Source organism: Cyclopterus lumpus, chromosome 7, assembly GCF_009769545.1.
Source record: "Cyclopterus lumpus isolate fCycLum1 chromosome 7, fCycLum1.pri, whole genome shotgun sequence".
Lineage (NCBI taxonomy): Eukaryota > Metazoa > Chordata > Actinopteri > Perciformes > Cyclopteridae > Cyclopterus > Cyclopterus lumpus.
In genome coordinates, this window is record NC_046972.1 from 5,580,682 (window position 1) to 5,600,285 (window position 19,604).

Genomic DNA, 19,604 nt, shown 5'->3' on the forward strand with positions numbered 1-19,604 from the left:
TAGAGCTAGAAGTAACATCGTTTTTGTTTGTGTGTGTGTATGTATTTCTCATCTGGGAAATATTTAGGATAAATATATGCATACCGTATTTTCCGCACTATAAGGCGCACTGTCAATGAATGGTCTATTTTCGATCTTTTTTCATATATAAAGCACACCCGACTATAAGGCGCATTAAGCGAAACAAAACAGTCAGTCAGTCAAACTTTATTAAACGTGTTCACAAAAACTCTCAATATTGTTCAAACGATAATGAGCGTGTTCACAATAACTCCCAACCTTGTTCAGTTGTAACACGTAAAAAAAACCAGTCTGATACCGTTAAATCAAACGTTAGCGTAACTCTGTGTGGTCTTCTTTACTTTACAGGTCATCTTCTTGCTTCCTCCACTTCCGTACCATTGATTCATTAATGTTGAATTCTCTCTCAGCGGCTCTATTCCCATGATCTACTGCGTGACTGAAGCCTTGAGTTTGAAGTCCGCGTCGTAAGCGTGTCTCTTGACAGGAGCCATTTTGGGGTCCTTATACACACACACACTGTAATATTATGGCGAAGCACAGTATGTATTACTCCGCGACGCTCCTGACTACGGTAGCCGTGAAGGGGCGTCTGGCACGTCTGGATCCCATGTAAAGTCAACGCACAGACGCGTTTGGTTGAAATTCGGCGGACGTTGCGATAGACGCATTTCGCCAGAGTTGAAATATTTCAACTTCCAACGCGAGTTGCAAAAGTTTCGCAACTCGCCAGCCAATCAGCGTTGAGATTGCTTCCGCCCGTTGGGCTGCTGCTGCTCTGGTAGCAGCCAATCAGCGTTGAGATGCTCCGCCCGTTGGGCTGCTGCTGCTCTGGTAGCAGCCAATCAGCGTTGAGATGCTCCGCCCGTTGCTGCTCTGGTAGCGCTGGAAGCGGAAGCTATCGAGGCGGAGTCGGTGAAACTCCCCGAGCTGTGTGAGCCTACGGGTGATGTTATGATCCCAAACACCAGGGCGTTAGATGTTCCGACGTTTATGGGATGTCCACAACAAGTATAAAGCAGAACTAGTGGTTATTTCGACCGTGGGTGGATGGAGGAAATTATAACTGTTTTTACCGAGACAAGCCACGGAGATAAGCCACGCCCCCCTTTTCGCAACTGGTTGCGAAAGACACAGATGAACACAACTTGACTGGCGAATAAACTGACGCGAGTAAAGCGTTGTGAATATTCGAAACGCGTTTGGTGTGAACGCACCATAATGCTGCAAGCGGTGCGGCTTTGTAGTTTACCAAAGTCGTACTAAAACATTTTGACAGAGCGCCGTGTACCACACAAAATCGCTTCGAGGTCAGTAAGCACAACCAGAATTAATTCATAAAAAAGGCGCCTCCGGATTATAAGGCGCACTGTCGTTTTTTGAGAAAATTAAAGGCTTTTAAGTACCCCTTATAGTGCGGAAAATATGGTATATATATATATATATATGTCTCCCAGGTTGCAGAGCTCCATTTCCTGCCTCGCTCTGTTGGGAACTTGACCTCCTCGACTCACTTTAATAAACGAGTGTATATGGCTCCCAAGACCTCGCCTCGTCTCCTCCCCTCTCGCCTCACCCTTTTTCTTTTATCTGTGTTTATCTCTGCTTGTCCCCGACTCGCACCGCAGTAAATTTAAATCCCAACGAGGCATTTGTGCCGGCTGCTGCTGCTGGGAATCTTCCAGCGGTCAGAACTGGTTAACTCATCCCTGGCTTTTATGGCACAAAAAAAAACAAGGCAACAATGAGAGAGGAAGAGATAAAGTGAATGTTAAAACAAGATCAAGCTCGAGTGAGAGCAAAAGCGAAGGGATTAGAGGAATCCCCCAGGTAAAAGAGATTGTTGTGTCTCATTGTGTAGAAACTGCGCCGCTATCTGATGCAGACTCAGCTCTGACACCTGTCACCACTCCTAATGAAACAGCTCCCACAATCCTCTGCTCCTGCATCTTTTGTTCACTCCCTCCCTCTGCGTGTGTGTCGCACTCTTTTCCCTTTCTGTGTTATCGCAAGTCTTTGTACTGTATGTATCTATATATGTATATTTATATATGTTTATAGGCACGAAGTGAGGAATGTCTTTGTATGCGCGTTGTGCGTGTTATCGTGTACCTCAGATGTGACACTGTGCACACTAATGCATCAGTAATGAGCGAGAGAGAGAGTTGTTGAAGCAATAGGGACCAGAATGTGCAGCAGAGAGGTAAAGATATGAAATATGAAGTGTGTGTGTGTGTGTGTGTGTGTGTGTGTGCCAGTGCCACAATTGGAGCAGAGGCTGGAACCCAGTCTCTCCGACGTTAACAACAACTAGCTACTTCAGACGAGAAACTCCACCATCGACTCTCTCCTCGCATGCACACACACACACACACAAACACACACACACATCCCCTTTTCCTTCCTGGGCTTCTTTAGGCCTGTTTTGCATTTTATTAGAGGCTAGAAGCAGTTCATTAGCGGCCTGTCGCCATCTGTGAATACTTTAAACTTTAACAGTCAGCCTCACTAATTGACAATCTGCTTCACTGGGCTCGCTGGCATTGATTTGATCTCTTTTCTGTCTCTCTTCTCCTCAGTTATTTCCTCCTCCTTCTCCTCCTCTTACGCAGCCACATTCACGTCATATAGAAATATGAGTTGCCAACTGGGTAAAAAGCTGTTCATCCCGGCCTCCTACTTATCATTACAAGGAGCAGCTTTCACATTACCCATAGATAGTCATAAAGTGGACCGAGACAGCTGATCTCCTTAAAAAGAAAATCAATATTTGTTCTCTTTAGCTCATGGATAGTTTTAAAGGTGCATCGAATATGTTCCACACGTTTTCGTTTTGCCCAGTTGGAGGCAGCCGAACAACTTCTGACTCCCCCTCCCCGTATGGCGTCAACGCTATCTGGCTGCGCGCTGCAGTCCTGGGGCCAGGCGCGCGTCTCCCGGTGCCATTATGTCCAAACCGCTCCCTCGCTCCCCTCCATATCTTCTCCCCGCCGTTCCCGGGCCCAATCTGCAAGTCATTACCGATGCTCCATTAGACAGCACCTCTGCACAGAGCAAACTCATATTGAGATCACCCTGCAGATCATGAGGGCCGCTGCTGCTGCAGCTTGACTTTAGGTATTCACTCCTGATTAAATAGAATGCGGTTCCCTCTGATTTATCATTGCAGATAGAAACGTTTGCTATCCTAATAGGAAAATTATAGTTTGACTAATGGCGCCGAAAGTGGAAGACGACTTCATTTATAAATTCTAGTTGGGTTTGTGTATGACCTGTATGATTGTTTAGAGCATCTCCAGAGGAATACCAAACACACATTAGTGGAGACGACTTGGTAAGTGGTAATTACAGCCTTTATGATATTGCAAAGGCTCTTTTGATCCACTTACACTGCAGTCTTAACTAGTCACCGCCTTTTAGTCAGACTTAATGTGCATTAACAAACAATAACTTGTGCAACTTGGAACAATTACTAAAAGGCAACATTAAACTGACGTTTAATTTGCATGAAACAAGTATTTCTTTTTTTTCTTTTTTTTTTTACTTAAGATGTGTGAATAGTTGTGATGTGTTCTATCAATATCAATGTAGATTCCGTCGTATCAATGGCGCACAGGAACATGTTAAAATGACATTTTATTAGTTCATTGAACCAGTTGAAAATTGAAAATTAATCCGAGAGCATGAGCGGCGATGTAGCATGGAATCCAGCTGACAGCTGCGTGCTCTCTTTTGATTTACTTCAGGATATTCTATTAATATGGTGCAATGCTACCGTTGCTACTGCGTTCTTCTTATTGATTTAAGAGCAGCAGGAAACCGCTGGACGGAGGCGCTGACCCCTCACTCATCTCCCTCTCTAATCCGTCAGACTGTATCTGTTTCACAGCGGCGGCGGAAGAATTAACACCGTCCGTGTTCCTCAGAGACGCCGCCTCAGGCTCTCATTTCTGTCCACCCCGAAAGAATTACAAATCCTTGAGTGCATTCATTAGGCAACGACATACCTAATATCCATAACAGTCTCGATAATGCTGGGAAGGGTTTTATTCCAAAAATGGCGTGTACTCATTTTTTGACAAGTAACTCCCTCATTCAATATGCAGCGGTTCATAAATAGGACAAGAGTTGATCCTCAAGAGAGTTGATAGTTTACAAGTGGAGGTTTTAGGCTGCCTCAATCATCAAACAAGCTCCTCCGCGAGAACAAAAGGACGCTGGAACGCATCGAGGAGTACGTGGTTGGAAAGAAAAGGAGTCATAGGCGATTATGCACATGAGCGAGTTCTGCCATTTCTAATACGCAACAAATTACTTGTCAATTAGGGGGAAAATAGCCATTCTCTCCACTGCACCCCACTTCGGTTTTCTCCTTTCCCAATCGACGTCTCAATCCCTTTGCTCATGTGTTGTGTTTCCCATCTCCAGGAGTGCCCTCAGATCCTGCCCTCCACTCAGATCTATATGCCCGCCGGAGTCATACGGCCAATCACGCTGCTGGGCCCAGAACCTGCCCCAGCCGCAGTCCGGAACAGAGGAACTACGAGTGCATCTTCCACATCCAGGGCAGCACGCACAGCGTCCCGGCTCTGAGGTTCAACAGCACCAGCATACAGTGTCAGAAGACGACGGTAAGGCTTGAAGAAAAACAAAGAAATGCACTTGCTACATGCAGATTTAGGAGCTGGCTGAGGGGGCTTTTTACCATCTCAGATGAATGTGATCAAAACGTCTCACTGCTCCGACCAGCCACAGCCGTTTACTCTGTTCAGGGCGGCCAGCACCGGGTCGACCGTTCCCTGGGTCAGCTGCAGTGCGATGAGCAGTGATGGACCGGTGCGGCGCACTGGCCACAGGGAGCGATTGTCGCCAAGCCGCTCTCTCTCTCTCTCTCTCTCTCTCTCTCTCTCTCTCTCTTTCCTCTTCGCCCCCATGCCTCTCAGCCTTCCGTCAAGCTGTCACCGCTAATGGGGAGCGACCGTTTCAGCAATGTTAATTTCCTCAGCTCCAATCAGGGCGCGAGGCAGAGGGAAGGCAATTCAACGACGGCAGTTATGCCTTACTTACGCTACACGTGTGATTAACAGGCGAGCCGCAGCGCTCTTGCTCTCGGACAATGGGTCTGATGGCGAGTCCTCTGCGGGAGCCGGCGTGAGGTAGTGTGTGTCGCCGTCTTTACCTTCAGCCTGTCACGCACGTGTGCGGTGGCTCGGGGTCATTCAGCCGGCTTCTTGCGTTTACGCGCCGCCGCTGTGCTCGGGACACTCGGTGATTCGCTGTCAGTCGGTCTGAGGCACATTATCAAAGTTGATTTTCCAGCTCATAATGATGGCTCCAACAGCTCTTTTGTGTTTCCGGAAAGGTAACGTGTGCATATTTAGTCACTTGTGTTTCTGTAGTTGCTCCATGCAAGTGAATATTCTTTTGAGATTTCTGACTTTTTAGTTTTTGTCAGATTTGTATATTGAATACAGGGGAGCTGCAAAAGCAAACAAAACAAAAAACAAAAACATAATTGCTGCACAGCGAGGTGAACTAATTGCACACACAATTCTTTTGCTGTTTCAATTCTAGCTATATTGAGTTTCTCCATTTACCTTCAGCATGGTGAGATCCTTTCTCAGAATCAGTAAGAAACACCAGTGCTTAAAAAATAAATAATCATATAATTAGATAATATGCTTGTTGTTTTGTTCACTCTCCGGGTTCATTTAGAGATGCGAAGGCATCTGAATCGATACACACACACGTGCACATCCGTTCATTCTTTCACTCCCCGTTGGACTTCAATGTTTTGTCAAACCCCAGCGTTCTCTCTGCAGGAAAGCAGGAAATAAACAGGCCTCAACAACAACTTTGCAGCGGCTTGCGAAGCTAGACATAAAGGAGGGGGAGGGGGGGGTGCACGGGCAGATTCACACGGAGTGAGCCCCCCCAACCCCACCACCCCCGTCAGGTGGGACTGTGATAGGATCCAATTAAGGGAGCTGTAGATAAAATGATGATGAATTGCAGCGCTGTGGTAGACTGACAGTCACGCACATACAAACACAAACACACACACACACACACACACACACACACACACACACACACGCCTGGCAAACCACTAAAACAGAAAAGAAGAAAGCGAAAAGACAAAGAAAAAAAGAAAGAGAGAGCCAAAGAGGGGGTGAGGGAATTAGGAGCAGACAATGCAACAAAGGGTGTGAAGGAGGAAGTGGAAAGAGAGAAGAGAGAATGGGAAGAATAGAACAGAGGCAGAGGGGAGGAAGGAAAGGCTCAGCAGGCCAACGTGGGGGGGAACAAAACAAACAGAGGCACGTTTGAGAAAGTGACGCTGAAAAGAAAAGAAAATCACGATCCGTGCAAAAGTGAAACTGCTGATATTGACCAGAACCGCAGAGGGAGAAAGGACAGTTGGGGACAACGGGGACATTTTTCAGATAAACCTATTTGGTGAAGTTAGCAACGAGGCGCCCACGACTCCACCCGACAACCTCGAGATGCCTGTGAGCAAAAAGAAACCATGCCAGTGCTTGTACCGATGTGTGACAACACCGCTAAAAACTGAGTCTGAATTGTGCCAGCGTGACATTAATGTCGCATGGTAATGCAGTTTGAGTGCAGATCGATCAGGAACAGAAATCTGCATTGCTTGACCTACTCAGCTTTGACAAAAGATGAATGCTGACTCTAGGGTTCACTGTGACAAATCGAGCATGGTTTCGACAGAAATGATGCGCCCCCAACAGTTTCACTCATTAAAAGGTGCAGCGTTTGTTTAAAACGCAAGAAAACCTGCTAAAATAGGCTACAACAGTTCCTATGCTATCCTAGGAAAAGTTACACCTCGTATCGTGTGCTGGTTCCCCACGAAATCCTGCATCATTTCTGTTTGTTACACGCATACGATACAGCCTTTTTAAATAAACCTGCTTCACAGGGAACATTTCAGGCAACAAAAAACGACCTTAGTTGGGTTGATAGTGGCGTTACTACGGTTCGCTAGTCGCTGTGACAAAAACATCAACATTGACTCCCCGTGTCAAGTGGCTGAAAGGTCCCTGTTTAGGACCCATCCCCTCCCCCGAAACAAACCCAATTTGAAAGTGGCCGATGTTGAGCGCATCCTGACGGGCATCTCGTTTCCAGCAGTGCCGACCGTAGTTGGTGCCGATAAATTGGCCCCGGGAGTGAATGTCGACTGTAACCTTTCCCACCAAAGACAAAGGCCAGGCGTTTGGGGGGGGGGGTTTTGTCCGATGGAAAGGAGCTGGGAGTGAAGCAAAATGTAAAAAACAAAAAAACAATGAGCTGAAAGATGCTAAAACGTTCCGCAGGGCTGAGAAAGCTGCAGTTTGTCGCCACCAAAGACTGAGTACTCTACGAGTAACTAGGTTCTCATCAGTAATAATAAGTGTTCACAGAAAATGAATGAGCATGAACACAGGCCAGATCTCCGTCTATGATTGAAAGCCTGTGTACTTTGCTCCCATTGTACTCAGTATTCTCAGCAGGGATGAGTGTGTATATGTATCACAGCTGGCTGCGACTGGGACAGTAGAGTGTAATAAATCACAGATAGAATTAGCCAGCAGTAGATGTACGCTCATCCCTTCCATCTTACTGTCTCTCTGTGCATTATTTAGCCCCTCGACAAACACTCAAACATTGAACTCGCACACACTCAAATACACCGGGGAGCCGTGTGCACGGGCGCTCGCAGGAGAGCACACACTGGCGCGCGCTCACGCCGATGGGATGCCTGCAGGCTGAGTGGCTACCCACTAGTTTGTACACACACACACACACACACATACACACACACACACACATCCTCCCCAGGGGTTTTGAAGCCCAACGTGAAGCAGACATATGGAGATTCTCCACATGATCTTCTTCCTAATCATGTGGAGCAGACGGAGAATGTAGCATCAGCAACAACCAGCAACCTGCTTTACATGATTTATTACACTGACACACGTAGGCAGTGTGTGTGTGTGTGTGTGTGTGTGTGTGTGTGTGTGTGTGTGTGTGTGTGTGTGTGTGTGTGTGTGTGTGTGTGCGCTGTGTGCGTGCGTGTGTGTGTTCACGGTCCACGAAGTCTAGACTTTTCCCAAACTTCTCAAATAGCACACATACGGCAGTGATGCAGTGTAACACATGTACAGTGCACACGTGTTCTTCTGCACCACGCGCCCCTACAAAATAGGTTTGTATGCGATGAATGTCTCTCTGATGCCCATTTCTATAATGCATTACTTAAAATACATTAAAATCTGTTTATAGCACAGAGTAATGCTTTAGAGCAATACTTTTTAGAAACACATTATAAAGTATTTTTAAATGACTTATGGGTCAAGTATCAAAATACTTTGGCATTGTTCTTTTTTTTTTTAAAGCAATGGATCATATTTTATTATAATTCCTATAGCTGTAAAACAATATCATCTTTATAAAGTGAATTATAATACAAATGGAAAAGGCAAAACAATTTCAGTGAGTGATGAGTAAATACTGTGAGACTTAAAAGTCAATATAAATTGCTTTATAAAGTGTATTTATGAGTACTTATAACTACACATTGCTATAAGCAGATGATTCTGATGCATTTTTAAAATGGTCTGTTGTCATAGATGTACTATAGGCTACTAAACTGTGCACTAAGTGAGGGAAAGCTCCTTTTGATTAATTATTAAAAGCTTCACTGTCAGCGTAGACATATTTGAACATGTAAACGAGACAACGGGCTTTCTCCAACCTTCCACGAGCACTTTGAGTTGCCAAACATCACAATTAAACAAATAAAATGCATCGGCAGTAAAACCCTTTGCAGATATGTCGAGACAAAGCTCTCGAGGTGACGTCGTGAACAGAAAAATGCAATCGGGGCAGAAAACGTTTCCTACAAACTGCTTTTGCTGACGCTAATCAGTGGCACACACACACACACACACACACATCACATGCACAACGTATGCGCCTCACTTGCATGCACATGCTCTGTTATGATCCTATTATAGTAAATCAGTAAGAGCATATAATAGCCAAAAACCCATACTAGAGAGAGAGAGAGAGAGGAACATAAGGCCATTGAAACAAAGTCAAAACAAAACAGGTGAAGAAACATATTATTATACATATTGTATAGCCTTGGGCAGATTTCTCCAAATGTGGCACCAACGTCCACCCTGGACTCGAGGAGGAACTGATCAGAGTTTGGCGGTCGAAGGTCAGTGTGACTTCACAAAAACGCCACACCTTGAAAATGAATTCACTAATTATGACAAGTTCACACAAAATGTCTAATAGGATGAAATGATGACGTCGTGGCATTAAACACATGCAAAACAGTTTGAACTGGATGAAATTGAACTGAACTGCAATGGAGAACTTGTGTGTGTGTGTGTGTGTGGGCGTGGGCGTGCGTGGGCATTGTAATTTTAACACACTCTCAGGTATCCTTCAACATGACTAATTACATACAGATGACCTGCACACACATAAGCGCAACTCTCGCTTTCCCCCTCCTCACCAGCCAGCTGCTCTGTTTTGTTAACATCGGCAAGTTTTCAGTCCGTCAGACGCTCTCTCACACTCACACACACACACACACACACACACACACATGCACGGGCCATATCTATTCATGCAATCCATGGGGACATGCAGTCCATGGAGACGATTCATGTTGCGAGAGAATAAACGAGTGCGGGAGCAGATAACGAATGAACCCGAGCCAGGCTGCTGTGTTACTGTAATGAGGCCAGGGACGGCTTTGTGCTCACCTTGTAGTTTTGTACCCCCCCCCCCCCCCCTCTTTTCTTTTTTTCCCTCCCCGTGTCACCTCGCCTCCCAGTACCCCCCTCGGCCCTGTACCTCTCTGCCTTACTGCCTCTTCTTCCTCCCCCTGTGCTCTGCATTTTTTCCTCTCCCTCTTTCTGTCTCCCCTCTTTTCCTCTCATGGCCTCTCCTCTTGTTCCCTTCTTCTAATCTCCTCTCCTCCCTCCTGAAACTCTGTCTCTCCCCCCCCCCCCCCCCAAACACACACACACACACCCCTCTCAGCTGTCCTCCACTTGCATCCACCCAACTTTTCTCTCCCCTATCCGCCCCTTTTCCCTCTTACCCTTCCCTCTACGTAACTTCCTCCTCTACTCTCTTTTCCCTGGGGGGGGGGGGGGCTCCAGTATGAGTTGGCGCAGGTAGATTAATTACATGCAGTGACATGGAGGAGCTGGCCAGAGGCTTCAGTAATGAGTCTGATTACTCATCTCCAGCAGCTCTGGGCGCTCAGGGGAGGGAAGTGAGGACGGCAGGCCAGCAGAGAGGCCGCTCGGGGGGGGGGGGGGCAACTTTTACCCATAGGCTCCCACCAATGCAGAGTTTTTAACAGCAACGGTGCCACTAGTCTTTTGTTCAAAGCTCTGCTCAAGAGTCATTGAAATCCGATAGTTAATAGCGGTTCAATAAGTTAATTAAAAAAATTTAAAAAGTACCCAAGAGAGAATGCTGACACCAGAAGCTGTCTGTGTCTTAAATACCTTATCACATATATGTTTATAGCTGAAATTGATTACGGTGTAGGTCTAAGATCCAAACATCTTCACCAGCACACCGGTAGGAAAAATTGGCGACAGAAGAAATCCACACGGTGGCTAAAGAGATACCCCAGAGTGGGACGGGCACGGCTGAGGGACAAAGGAAAACATAATTAGTAAATGTGGGAAAACATGGGCATGGATAATAAATCACATGCACAAAAGAGAGCAAAACCGTTTCTCATTAATCCAAAGAAAGACGGTCCAGTTGCTTTTCAAAGCAAAAGTGAGGTGGAAATGGAAAGACTTTTTTTAGGGGCCATTTGACACGGTCTCAAGAAAGAAAACGCTCATTAGTTACAGTTAGATAACACGTGTCAGCGTATTGGGCGAACCCTGTGGAGCTCCAGAGAAACAGGAAGTACAGCACATCATCATCACACTGCACTTTCACGCACACGCCGTTGAGGAAGAGTGCAATTATATCCACGCGGTTAATGATACGCCTCTTTTCCTGTGGCGGTTTCAGTAAAACAAGCTTCAGTTTACTGTATTAACTGCACCGAAACACCTTTTGTTTAGGCACGCCCACTTCTCGATGCAAAGTGTCTCAGAGTTAGTCCTCACTTGATATTCACAGACAGGTCCTTCGATGTCGTTGCCATTTGGTAAAGACAGCTTCAAGACGAGGCAATGGCTTCGGGCACCGGTCCATAATTAGATGTGCTTTTCATGCCACACTTCATGTTTTTCAAAGGTGACTGTTGAACCGAGATAGAAATGCAAAGATTCTTTCCTCTCCGTCAAAAACAAACTGCACGATGCTTCGGCCGTGTTAACGAAACCGCTTGAAGTCGTGCAAAGCGACGGCGGGTGCCACTCACTAAATCTCATTAGAGAAGAATTTAAAAAAAATATATATATATATTTCAGAGGTCAGAGTAGAGTAATAACCGGTGACTGACAAGACCGGTGTGATTCATTATTAAATTGTCGGCTTAAAGAGACGCTCAAGTGAACGCTCCTCTGATGAGGTTTAATACTGCTGCAGATGGCGGTCGGGCCATATTGAGTGGTGGAATGCGTCGAAATGCATTCCACCAAAACTTGGTGCACACTTGGAATTGCTTTGTTGATTTTGCTTTGTTGATTTTGCTTTGTTGAATTGCTTTGTTGATTTTTCCAGACTTCACGCTGACACCATCATCAGGTTGAAATATCAGTTTGGTCGTTCTCATCAGCCTCGGCGGCACCTCGGCGTTTCCGTGCTAAATGTCAAATGTAAGCATGCCACCACGCGAGAACGAGGACTGGAGGCTGGAGGGCGCACACGTTGTCATTGTGAGAATGTTTGTTCAGCTCAGTCTCCTCCGCCTCAGATCTGCCTCTCCTCTCCCCGAGTCCCTTTTCCTTGTGTTTGCCTCATTTTCAGCATTAAACCGGCCTCCAAAGTGTCCCCCGGAGGCGAGTCAGTGGGCGACGGCCCGGAGTGACCGTTCAGCGGTGCCGCAGTGTGGTTTTGGGGTCGGCGCTTCAAGCCATGTGACAGCATGAATAAAGCATGATGTGGCGAGCAGCAGGGTGGGCAGGGGACTGACAAGAGAACAAGCTCACCCAGTGTCTTGGGGACGGCAAACAAGTCCGAACCCTTAAAGTTTAATGGGGGCCACGCCGCAGAGAGACAAGTGTGTGTGTGTGTGTGTAACATTCCCTGTGGTTTCACTGGTGCTGGTAGCTGCCATACACAGGCCTTTAGACAGTGGGACGTAATGGTGATGCTAATGAAGTCGGCAGCCCACCTCACGTGTGATGGATCAGGGTCACGCTGAACTAGTGGGAGGGAAATAAGCCCGTTCAGCGTTTTGGTTGAATCCCCGTGCTGCTGACCTCCCAGAATCCTGTGGTTTTTGATGGTCTGCGCCTGAACTGAAACCTTCACCGATCTGAAATAACATGGTAATCGTTTTTTTGCTCTGATAACATCGATATCACGCGTGCAGCGCTTTAATGTTTAAGACGTTAAAATTGCTGCTCACGTTTTTCTTTTTTGTTACCTGAAGTCCACCGTAGTTCCTTGGGAAAGGAGGGCTGAGCTACATTTTTGGGCTTTTATTTGCCACCGGGATGTCCTACACACCACGTCTTTAATTTGTGTGCAGGAATGCAACAACACACAGAATGACATCATCAGGTGTGAATGCCCTATTCACTCTCCGTGATATGTGTGTGTGTGTGTGTGTGTGTGTTTGTGTGTGTGCGTATGTGCGTGTGTGTGTTTGTCTCAGGCCCCATTGCCCATATGGGATGGTCGAGTCCCGTCTATCAAATCCAGTGTGTCAAAGAGCAAATTGGAAATGCCAATTTCACTTTACACGGCTCCGCATCTTATCTCTCCTTCACCCTCATCCCTCCACTTAGCTCACGGGTAAATGAATAAGGTCCTCTCACACGTCTTCCACTGTCTGATTCCCGTCCGCCTTCAACCTCTCTGACCGCTCCTCCACCCTCTCCTCTTGCATCTCCTCCTCCTGCTTCTCCTCCTCCTCCACCCTCTCCTCTTGCATCTCCTCCTCCTGCTTCTGCTCCTCTTCCACCCTCTCCTCTTGCATCTCCTCCTCCTGCTTCTCCTCCTCCTCCACCCTCTCCTCTTGCATCTCCTCCTCCTGCTTCTCCTCCTCCTCCACCCTCTCCTCTTGCATCTCCTCCTCCTGCTCCCCGTCTTCTTCCTCCTCCTATCTCATCTCCTCTGCCTCCCTTCCTCATCCCTGTCTCCCCTTCACCCGTGCCCGCTCAGCTGTAACCCATCTGTTTTTTCCCTGTGTGTATTTATGAAAGGATGCCTGTTGTGGCGAATACGGATTTGTGCACGCTCCCCTCATGTATCACTGTCTGCGCGGCGAGCCGGCCGCGGGCCAATCACTTTGCAAATGACAACGATGCCTTCGCACAATTCCCCGTTTGCATGGGATCCATTATCAATCAACGATTCCTCACACGGGGCCCCCCGACCCTCTGTTTCTCTCTCAGTACGACTACGAGGGCGCCGACATCAGTGACCTACCGGTCGACCTCTCCGTGGTGTGGAATGGAAACTTTGTGATCGACAACCCGTTCAACATTCAAGGTAGAGCTTTTGTTCTTCTTCTTCTCTCTCTCTCTCTCTCTCTCTCACACACTCATTTTGGTGGAGCAAAAAACAACAACAATGTGAATCAACCCCGCTTGTTTATCTGTCTTAATGATTTTCCACGAAGCAACAACAGTGCCCCTCCCCCTCCCTTCATCAGAAATCTGTAATTTCATTTTTTTGACAGCCATCAGGGGAGAAAGGTGAAAGTGTAGCATCCGTTTGTAAAAAAAAAAACACACACTGTACTTCATGTCTCAGGGACAAAATGAAAGGCAGAGGGAGTGAATGATGGACGGCGATGATAACAAACATCCAACGAGGCAATTAATAGGGATGGATGTTAGAGGGGAAGATAAACAAATGGCGAAACCGATTGGCAGAAGAAGAGAAGAACGATGGATGACAGGTTGATAAATGCAGCATGTAATGAAGGGTAGGGGGGGTTAGAATAAAGGAATTGATCAAGAAGAACAGAAAGCGACACGGAGGGATGGCATTTATTATTTTTAATCACTATTTGTCCATGAAGTGGAAAACAATTACCAGTTGTGAATTCTTTATCAAGTGTAATGTATTGGGTGGCGGAGGCTAATGATTGTAGACGTCCCATTACACAAGATAATGTGAGTCTTGCTCTCGAGTGTGTCGTACTGTGTTTTTTGTTCGGGATTTGCAAGCCTGGGGTCCGATTAACTCGCCCCCCTCTACTGTATTCTCTTCTATCTTTTTTCTTCTTCCTCTTGTTCCGTCCTGTTCGTTTCAGACACGTGTCTTTTAATCTCGCGTCCTTTGTGCTCCCTGTGACCTCATTTTGATAAATGTCAGACTTTTTTTCTCGCAGATCACTTTGGAAATTAGTCGCTTATCGGTCACGGCCCAGTTCTCCTCCCCGTGTTACTTTGTTTGAAGTGTGCTCTTCTAATTTGTTCAGTCCGTCTGTCTGCGCTGAAAGATCAAAGATTAAAGTTATTATTATATATACATTTATATACAAATAATACAATTTTTGTGCAATCAAGTCGATGGACTATAGTTTTGAACTACGGGGAAAATGAAAGAACACTCATTCGATCAATATTTGTTTGTATCAGGACTATATTATCATTTATTTTGTGAGTCAAGTAAGTCTGTACATTATGTTTTAGCGAGACATTTTCAGCAAATAAATATATACCGTGTACTGCTGCTAATACTTATTAATACTTATTTTGTAGGTTTAATAATTTAATTTTGGTAAGTTTGACAAATCCCTCCAAACTATGTTGCACTTTGTCCTTTGAGGTGTAACAACTTCATGAGGTTAAATTATTGAGGGTGCAAACAGAGTGAGCGCTCTGCACGTGACCAGCAGTGGTGTTGAGAGTTTGGGAGTGTGAAATGATCTTAGAGGCGCCGTGTGTGAACTTGACAAGTGTGTTCCTGTTGTTCCGACCATGAGCAAGCAATGCTCGCTATTCCACTTTCTAGGCGGCAGAGGATTTATTCAGGCAGCACCCAAAGCCAAAGATGGACTTAGACTGAAGTTTCAATCAACAACGCTATCAACCCCCCCACCCCTTAGATATATTATGAGTTTGGTGCTAAAGCCTCACAGAATACCGATTAGGATTGACTTCAATGCGATGCTTAGTGTTTAAAAAAGGCGCATTATGAAACCCTCCTCACTCATACAAATCTCATAAAGACCTTCTCCTCCCCCCCCCCTCTCCATCCCCTATTAATCCCTCTCGGCTCCATCCTCGTCTTTCTCTCCCCGAGTCGGAGCCGCATTATCCGTCTGAGGCAGAGCCGCCCGGCGCTGGCCTGTCTTTGCCCCGGTGTAAAGTGGAGATGTTAATGTTAATTAAATCATTCATTTGGTTCAGATTAATTAGCGCCGCCGCTACTTTTAAGGCGAGCCGTGGCTAATCAGATTAGGCCCGAGCGGAGGGCCGAGGCGGGCAGATGGATACGTGAGAAACTGGCTTTGAAGTCCGGCCGCCATCTGTCTGCCGATGAGGAGGAGAGGGGAGAGGAACTCTTTCATGTTTTTTTTTTTTTTTGTGTTTCCACCTCAGTTCATTTTAAATCTGTTTAACTGGTGTGACAGCAAAGAGCTTCTGACATTATAGGATCAACTGAGATTATAATGAGAGAAATACCAGATGTACAAATGGTACCAAAACAAAGACACCTGTCCATTTACCTGTACTTCTTTTTTCTCTCTCTCTCTCTCTCTCTCTCCCTCCCTGCATGTGGCTGTTTCTCCTCTATTGGTTTTTACTCATCACACTTTCTTTCGGTCTCGTGCCTCTCCACCTCTCTCACTCTCTCTCCGGCTCTCTAATCCGTTCCTCTGATTCTCTCGGCCTCGCAGGGCCTCTCCATCTTCAAATTCATAACAATTTGTGTTGCTGTTTTGTTAACAAGCACAGCTAAAATGTAGCCTTCCCCTCCTCCCCCACTGCCTTTCATCTCGTCTTTCTTCTCAGGTGTTTTAGTTTTGAATATTTATTTATCTAGTTATGTATTCATTTCTTTTTTGGCATCTTTTTTTTAAATTTTTTTTTTTTACTTTAAATTACTTTTTCCACTCCGCAGCGTTTTTTACACAACAAATTATTAATTCCCTATTGGCATTAGAAGACATTACCTTTTGAATTAATTTCTGTAATATCCTTCTAGGTTGCTTGTTAATTCCCACTGTTTATCTGTGGAAACAGTTATTTTCTTACAGCCTTGCAGTGGTAATAATCGCCTACTGTAGGTTTTAGGCATTTAACATTAATTTATGCTGTTCCTCTCTCGCTCGCTCGCTCTCAACACAGCTCTCGACACAAACTCCTCATTACTTTTATTTTTATTTGGAACCTTTGCTTTCTTTCAAATGATCAATTTACAGATCTTTCTGTTCATCAAACAAATATTTTTCATGCAGCCTGCGAAATTGAGAGTTTCCAAAATAAAGCAACAAGTTCATGCATTTACATCATTCAACATAATAAACATGTAGCCTTCTCCAGCCTGCTGTAGAAAAGTGAGAGAAAAATCTGTTTTGAAACACAATACAGGTTTTTGGTTACTTGCTATTGTTATGCATTCTCCTCTGAGGGTCAAAAGAGGAGAATGCTGTCTTATCTACAACCAGTTCGCTCTCTGTAGCTTAGCATTAATATTGGAAATAGGAAAAACAATTATCCTGGCTCTGTACAAAGGTTAAACAATGTTTTTATGTCAACCAGCACCTGTAGAGCTCACCAGTCCTTGTCATGTTAAACAAAGGTACATGAAATATCAAGTACTTTTTAGTTGCCAACAAATGGAGCTCAAGTATTAGATATACATTTCCCTGTGAATGTTGGTGGAAGACCCAAATGTTGTGTTTCAGCTTTTCAGACACACTTAAAATCACACACATACAAAAAACACATTAGGGAAAGCAGCATATACGTTCCTGTTAAATCTCATAGAACCCAGCTTTTGTTTTCCATGTATTTTATTAAAGAGGAATTCGTAGCGCTTTCTGAAACGTGAAAACATAAAGTAATGATAAAAATAAACTTTCTTTGAGCGAACAAGTGTGTGACTTTCCTTTTCCTCAGTAATAGACCTTAGTGTCCTAATTTAGTCTTGCTGCTAACTGAAAACGTTTTGCTAAATTAGCTGGGTTAGCTAGCTAGTTAGCCAGCTTCGCTAACTGTTCGCAAGCTGGTAAGCTGGCACGCACATGTTTTGACATCTTAAATGCCATGGCCACGCAAAAGTGAATGTCACGGCCGTTTCTGTGTATTCGTGTATCGATCAGAGTCACCAATGAACGTCTTAGTTTGCTGTTGAGCTGTTGAAATGTTTATGCGAACACAACTCCAGTCATATCAAAGGTGTCTCTCTCACCAGCCCACCTGTACAAGTGCAGAGCGTTGCGGGACAGCTGTGGCATGTGCCTGAAGGCCGACCCCAGGTTTGAATGCGGTTGGTGCATCCAGGACCGAAAGTGCTCCCTCCGGCAGGAGTGCACCGGCGGAGGAAATTTCCACCTCCCGCTGCAGCTGGCGGAGGGCGGAGGATGGATGCACGCCACCTCTGGAAACAGCCGCTGCACCCACCCCAAGATCACTAAGGTAGGTGGTGCGTCTGTGTTCCATGGTGCGGCTATACATAGGTTCACTCAAATCCACTGTATGTTGACCAGGCTGCGAGTGTGTGTATTCTGAGAGGATGCGCGTGTATTTTTAGGCTACTTTTAAGGGCTTAATGAGGAACGCTTGCCAGGTGGACTAAGAGAGACTGCTGGCTTCCTTTCAGACAGAGAACGTGCTCCAAATCACAGAAGAGTTCAACTTTGTAAAGAAGATCACGTGATACGGACAGCTTTTTTTAAATTTTTTTTTTTATGAGCCAATGCTCAAAACATGGCGTTTGATGCTACATCGGCAGAAACCAGAATGGGCTGTGGCCTATTTTTGACTAACTAAAGGCACTATTCCAATATAATGGAACTGTGGCCTGTTTTACTACTATTATACAACACCAACAAATACAATAACTTATTTTAATTGTTGTTGTTGTCTAGTGTACACAGTACCAATCATTTAGGTAGTAATAATTTATTATATATATATATATATATATTTATAATAATAAATATATATATATATATTTATAATAACCGCCATATTTATAATAACCGCCATTGGTAGGAAAAGGAAGAAAAGAACATCCGGCAGCCACAGTCGGCAACAACCAAAATAAACCCCTCTCTCCTCTCATCAAAACTCCCTCCAACGTTACAGTTCTAAATTCACGCAAAGAAAAGCAACGGGACTTCTTTGAGCACCACTTCGTAATCTCGTCAACTCGTGAAGAATGCAAAGTCACCTGCGGAGAGCCAAAGCTGGTAGACCTTGATAGGCCATTGCGTCAGCTCTCTTTGTCGAAGCCCCCGTGGTCACGAAAGCCCTACGTGTCCTGAACCGAGAATGAAAAGCTCAATTTTAATGTGCCGCTATTAAGACACACTTGTTGGGACCTTGTGCCTGCCCTTGGCACGGAAATGGTATTATTACTCACTATTACATCACACTGGTACTCCAGAGACAGAGAGGCACGTAGAGGTTTGTTTGGTTTGATTGTCTCTTGAGCTGTCTTTTAGGTTGGGTCATCTCTGTGTGTCGCTGTCTCTGTGCATTGATATGTTTTTAAGGCTCAAAGGGTACAAATCCAGCATTTGTCAGATGCATTTTTATAATCATTCATAACTGTTTTGTTTCTTTCCTTTTTGTTCGTGGATGTTTATCCTACGCGCCTTTCTTTCTGTCTTGACTTTCAGTGGGTATTAGTCACAGACGTGAGCAAGAACATCCCTTCTCAGAAACACTATTGTGGAAACTAATTCATTTCACAGCCATAGCAGCTACGCAATCTGTGAATAGAATGAGATATTTAAGCTTGATTTCAGCTAAAATGAACATTTAATGAATTAGATAATTATCTTGATACCAGTGGTGTAATCTGTGTCACTTAAGGACATTCCCCAATTGGTTTTATCTATTCTCGTTTGTTTAAAGAGCAATTAGTCTCATTAAAGACTGTCTATTGTACACATACAGTATAAGCTGAATGTCATGAGAAAGTAGACTTTTTCTTGTAAATCTTTTCACTATGTCTCAATAGTTAATAGACCCTCCGTTAGAATATGCGTGTTTGTGAATGCATCCAATAAACATGCATTCTCAAATTTAAATAAAAAATGTTTTTGAAACGTGAGGGCTGTGCATGAGTCTGCGTGCGTGTTCTTATGCACACACACAAGGGCGCGAGAAGGAGATTAAGAGTGATGTGGGTTTATATTGTGATAATAGTACAAGCAGAGCGAGACTGGGAGTAATAAATGTCTGAAGAATTATGGTGGCAAAGAGTGAAAGACACCT

The 19,604-nt window shown here is 45.0% G+C and overlaps 1 protein-coding gene across 1 annotated transcript in view; it reads left to right on the forward strand.

Annotated features, from left to right (window-relative positions):
* LOC117733865 (plexin-A1-like) overlaps positions 1-19,604 on the forward strand; it is a 208,227-nt gene that overhangs the window by 133,628 nt on the left and 54,995 nt on the right. The window contains 5 exon segments of the mRNA XM_034537776.1: positions 4,450-4,521; positions 4,523-4,552; positions 4,554-4,652; positions 13,593-13,689; positions 17,572-17,795. Coding sequence (XP_034393667.1) covers positions 4,450-4,521; positions 4,523-4,552; positions 4,554-4,652; positions 13,593-13,689; positions 17,572-17,795 — 522 coding nt within the window.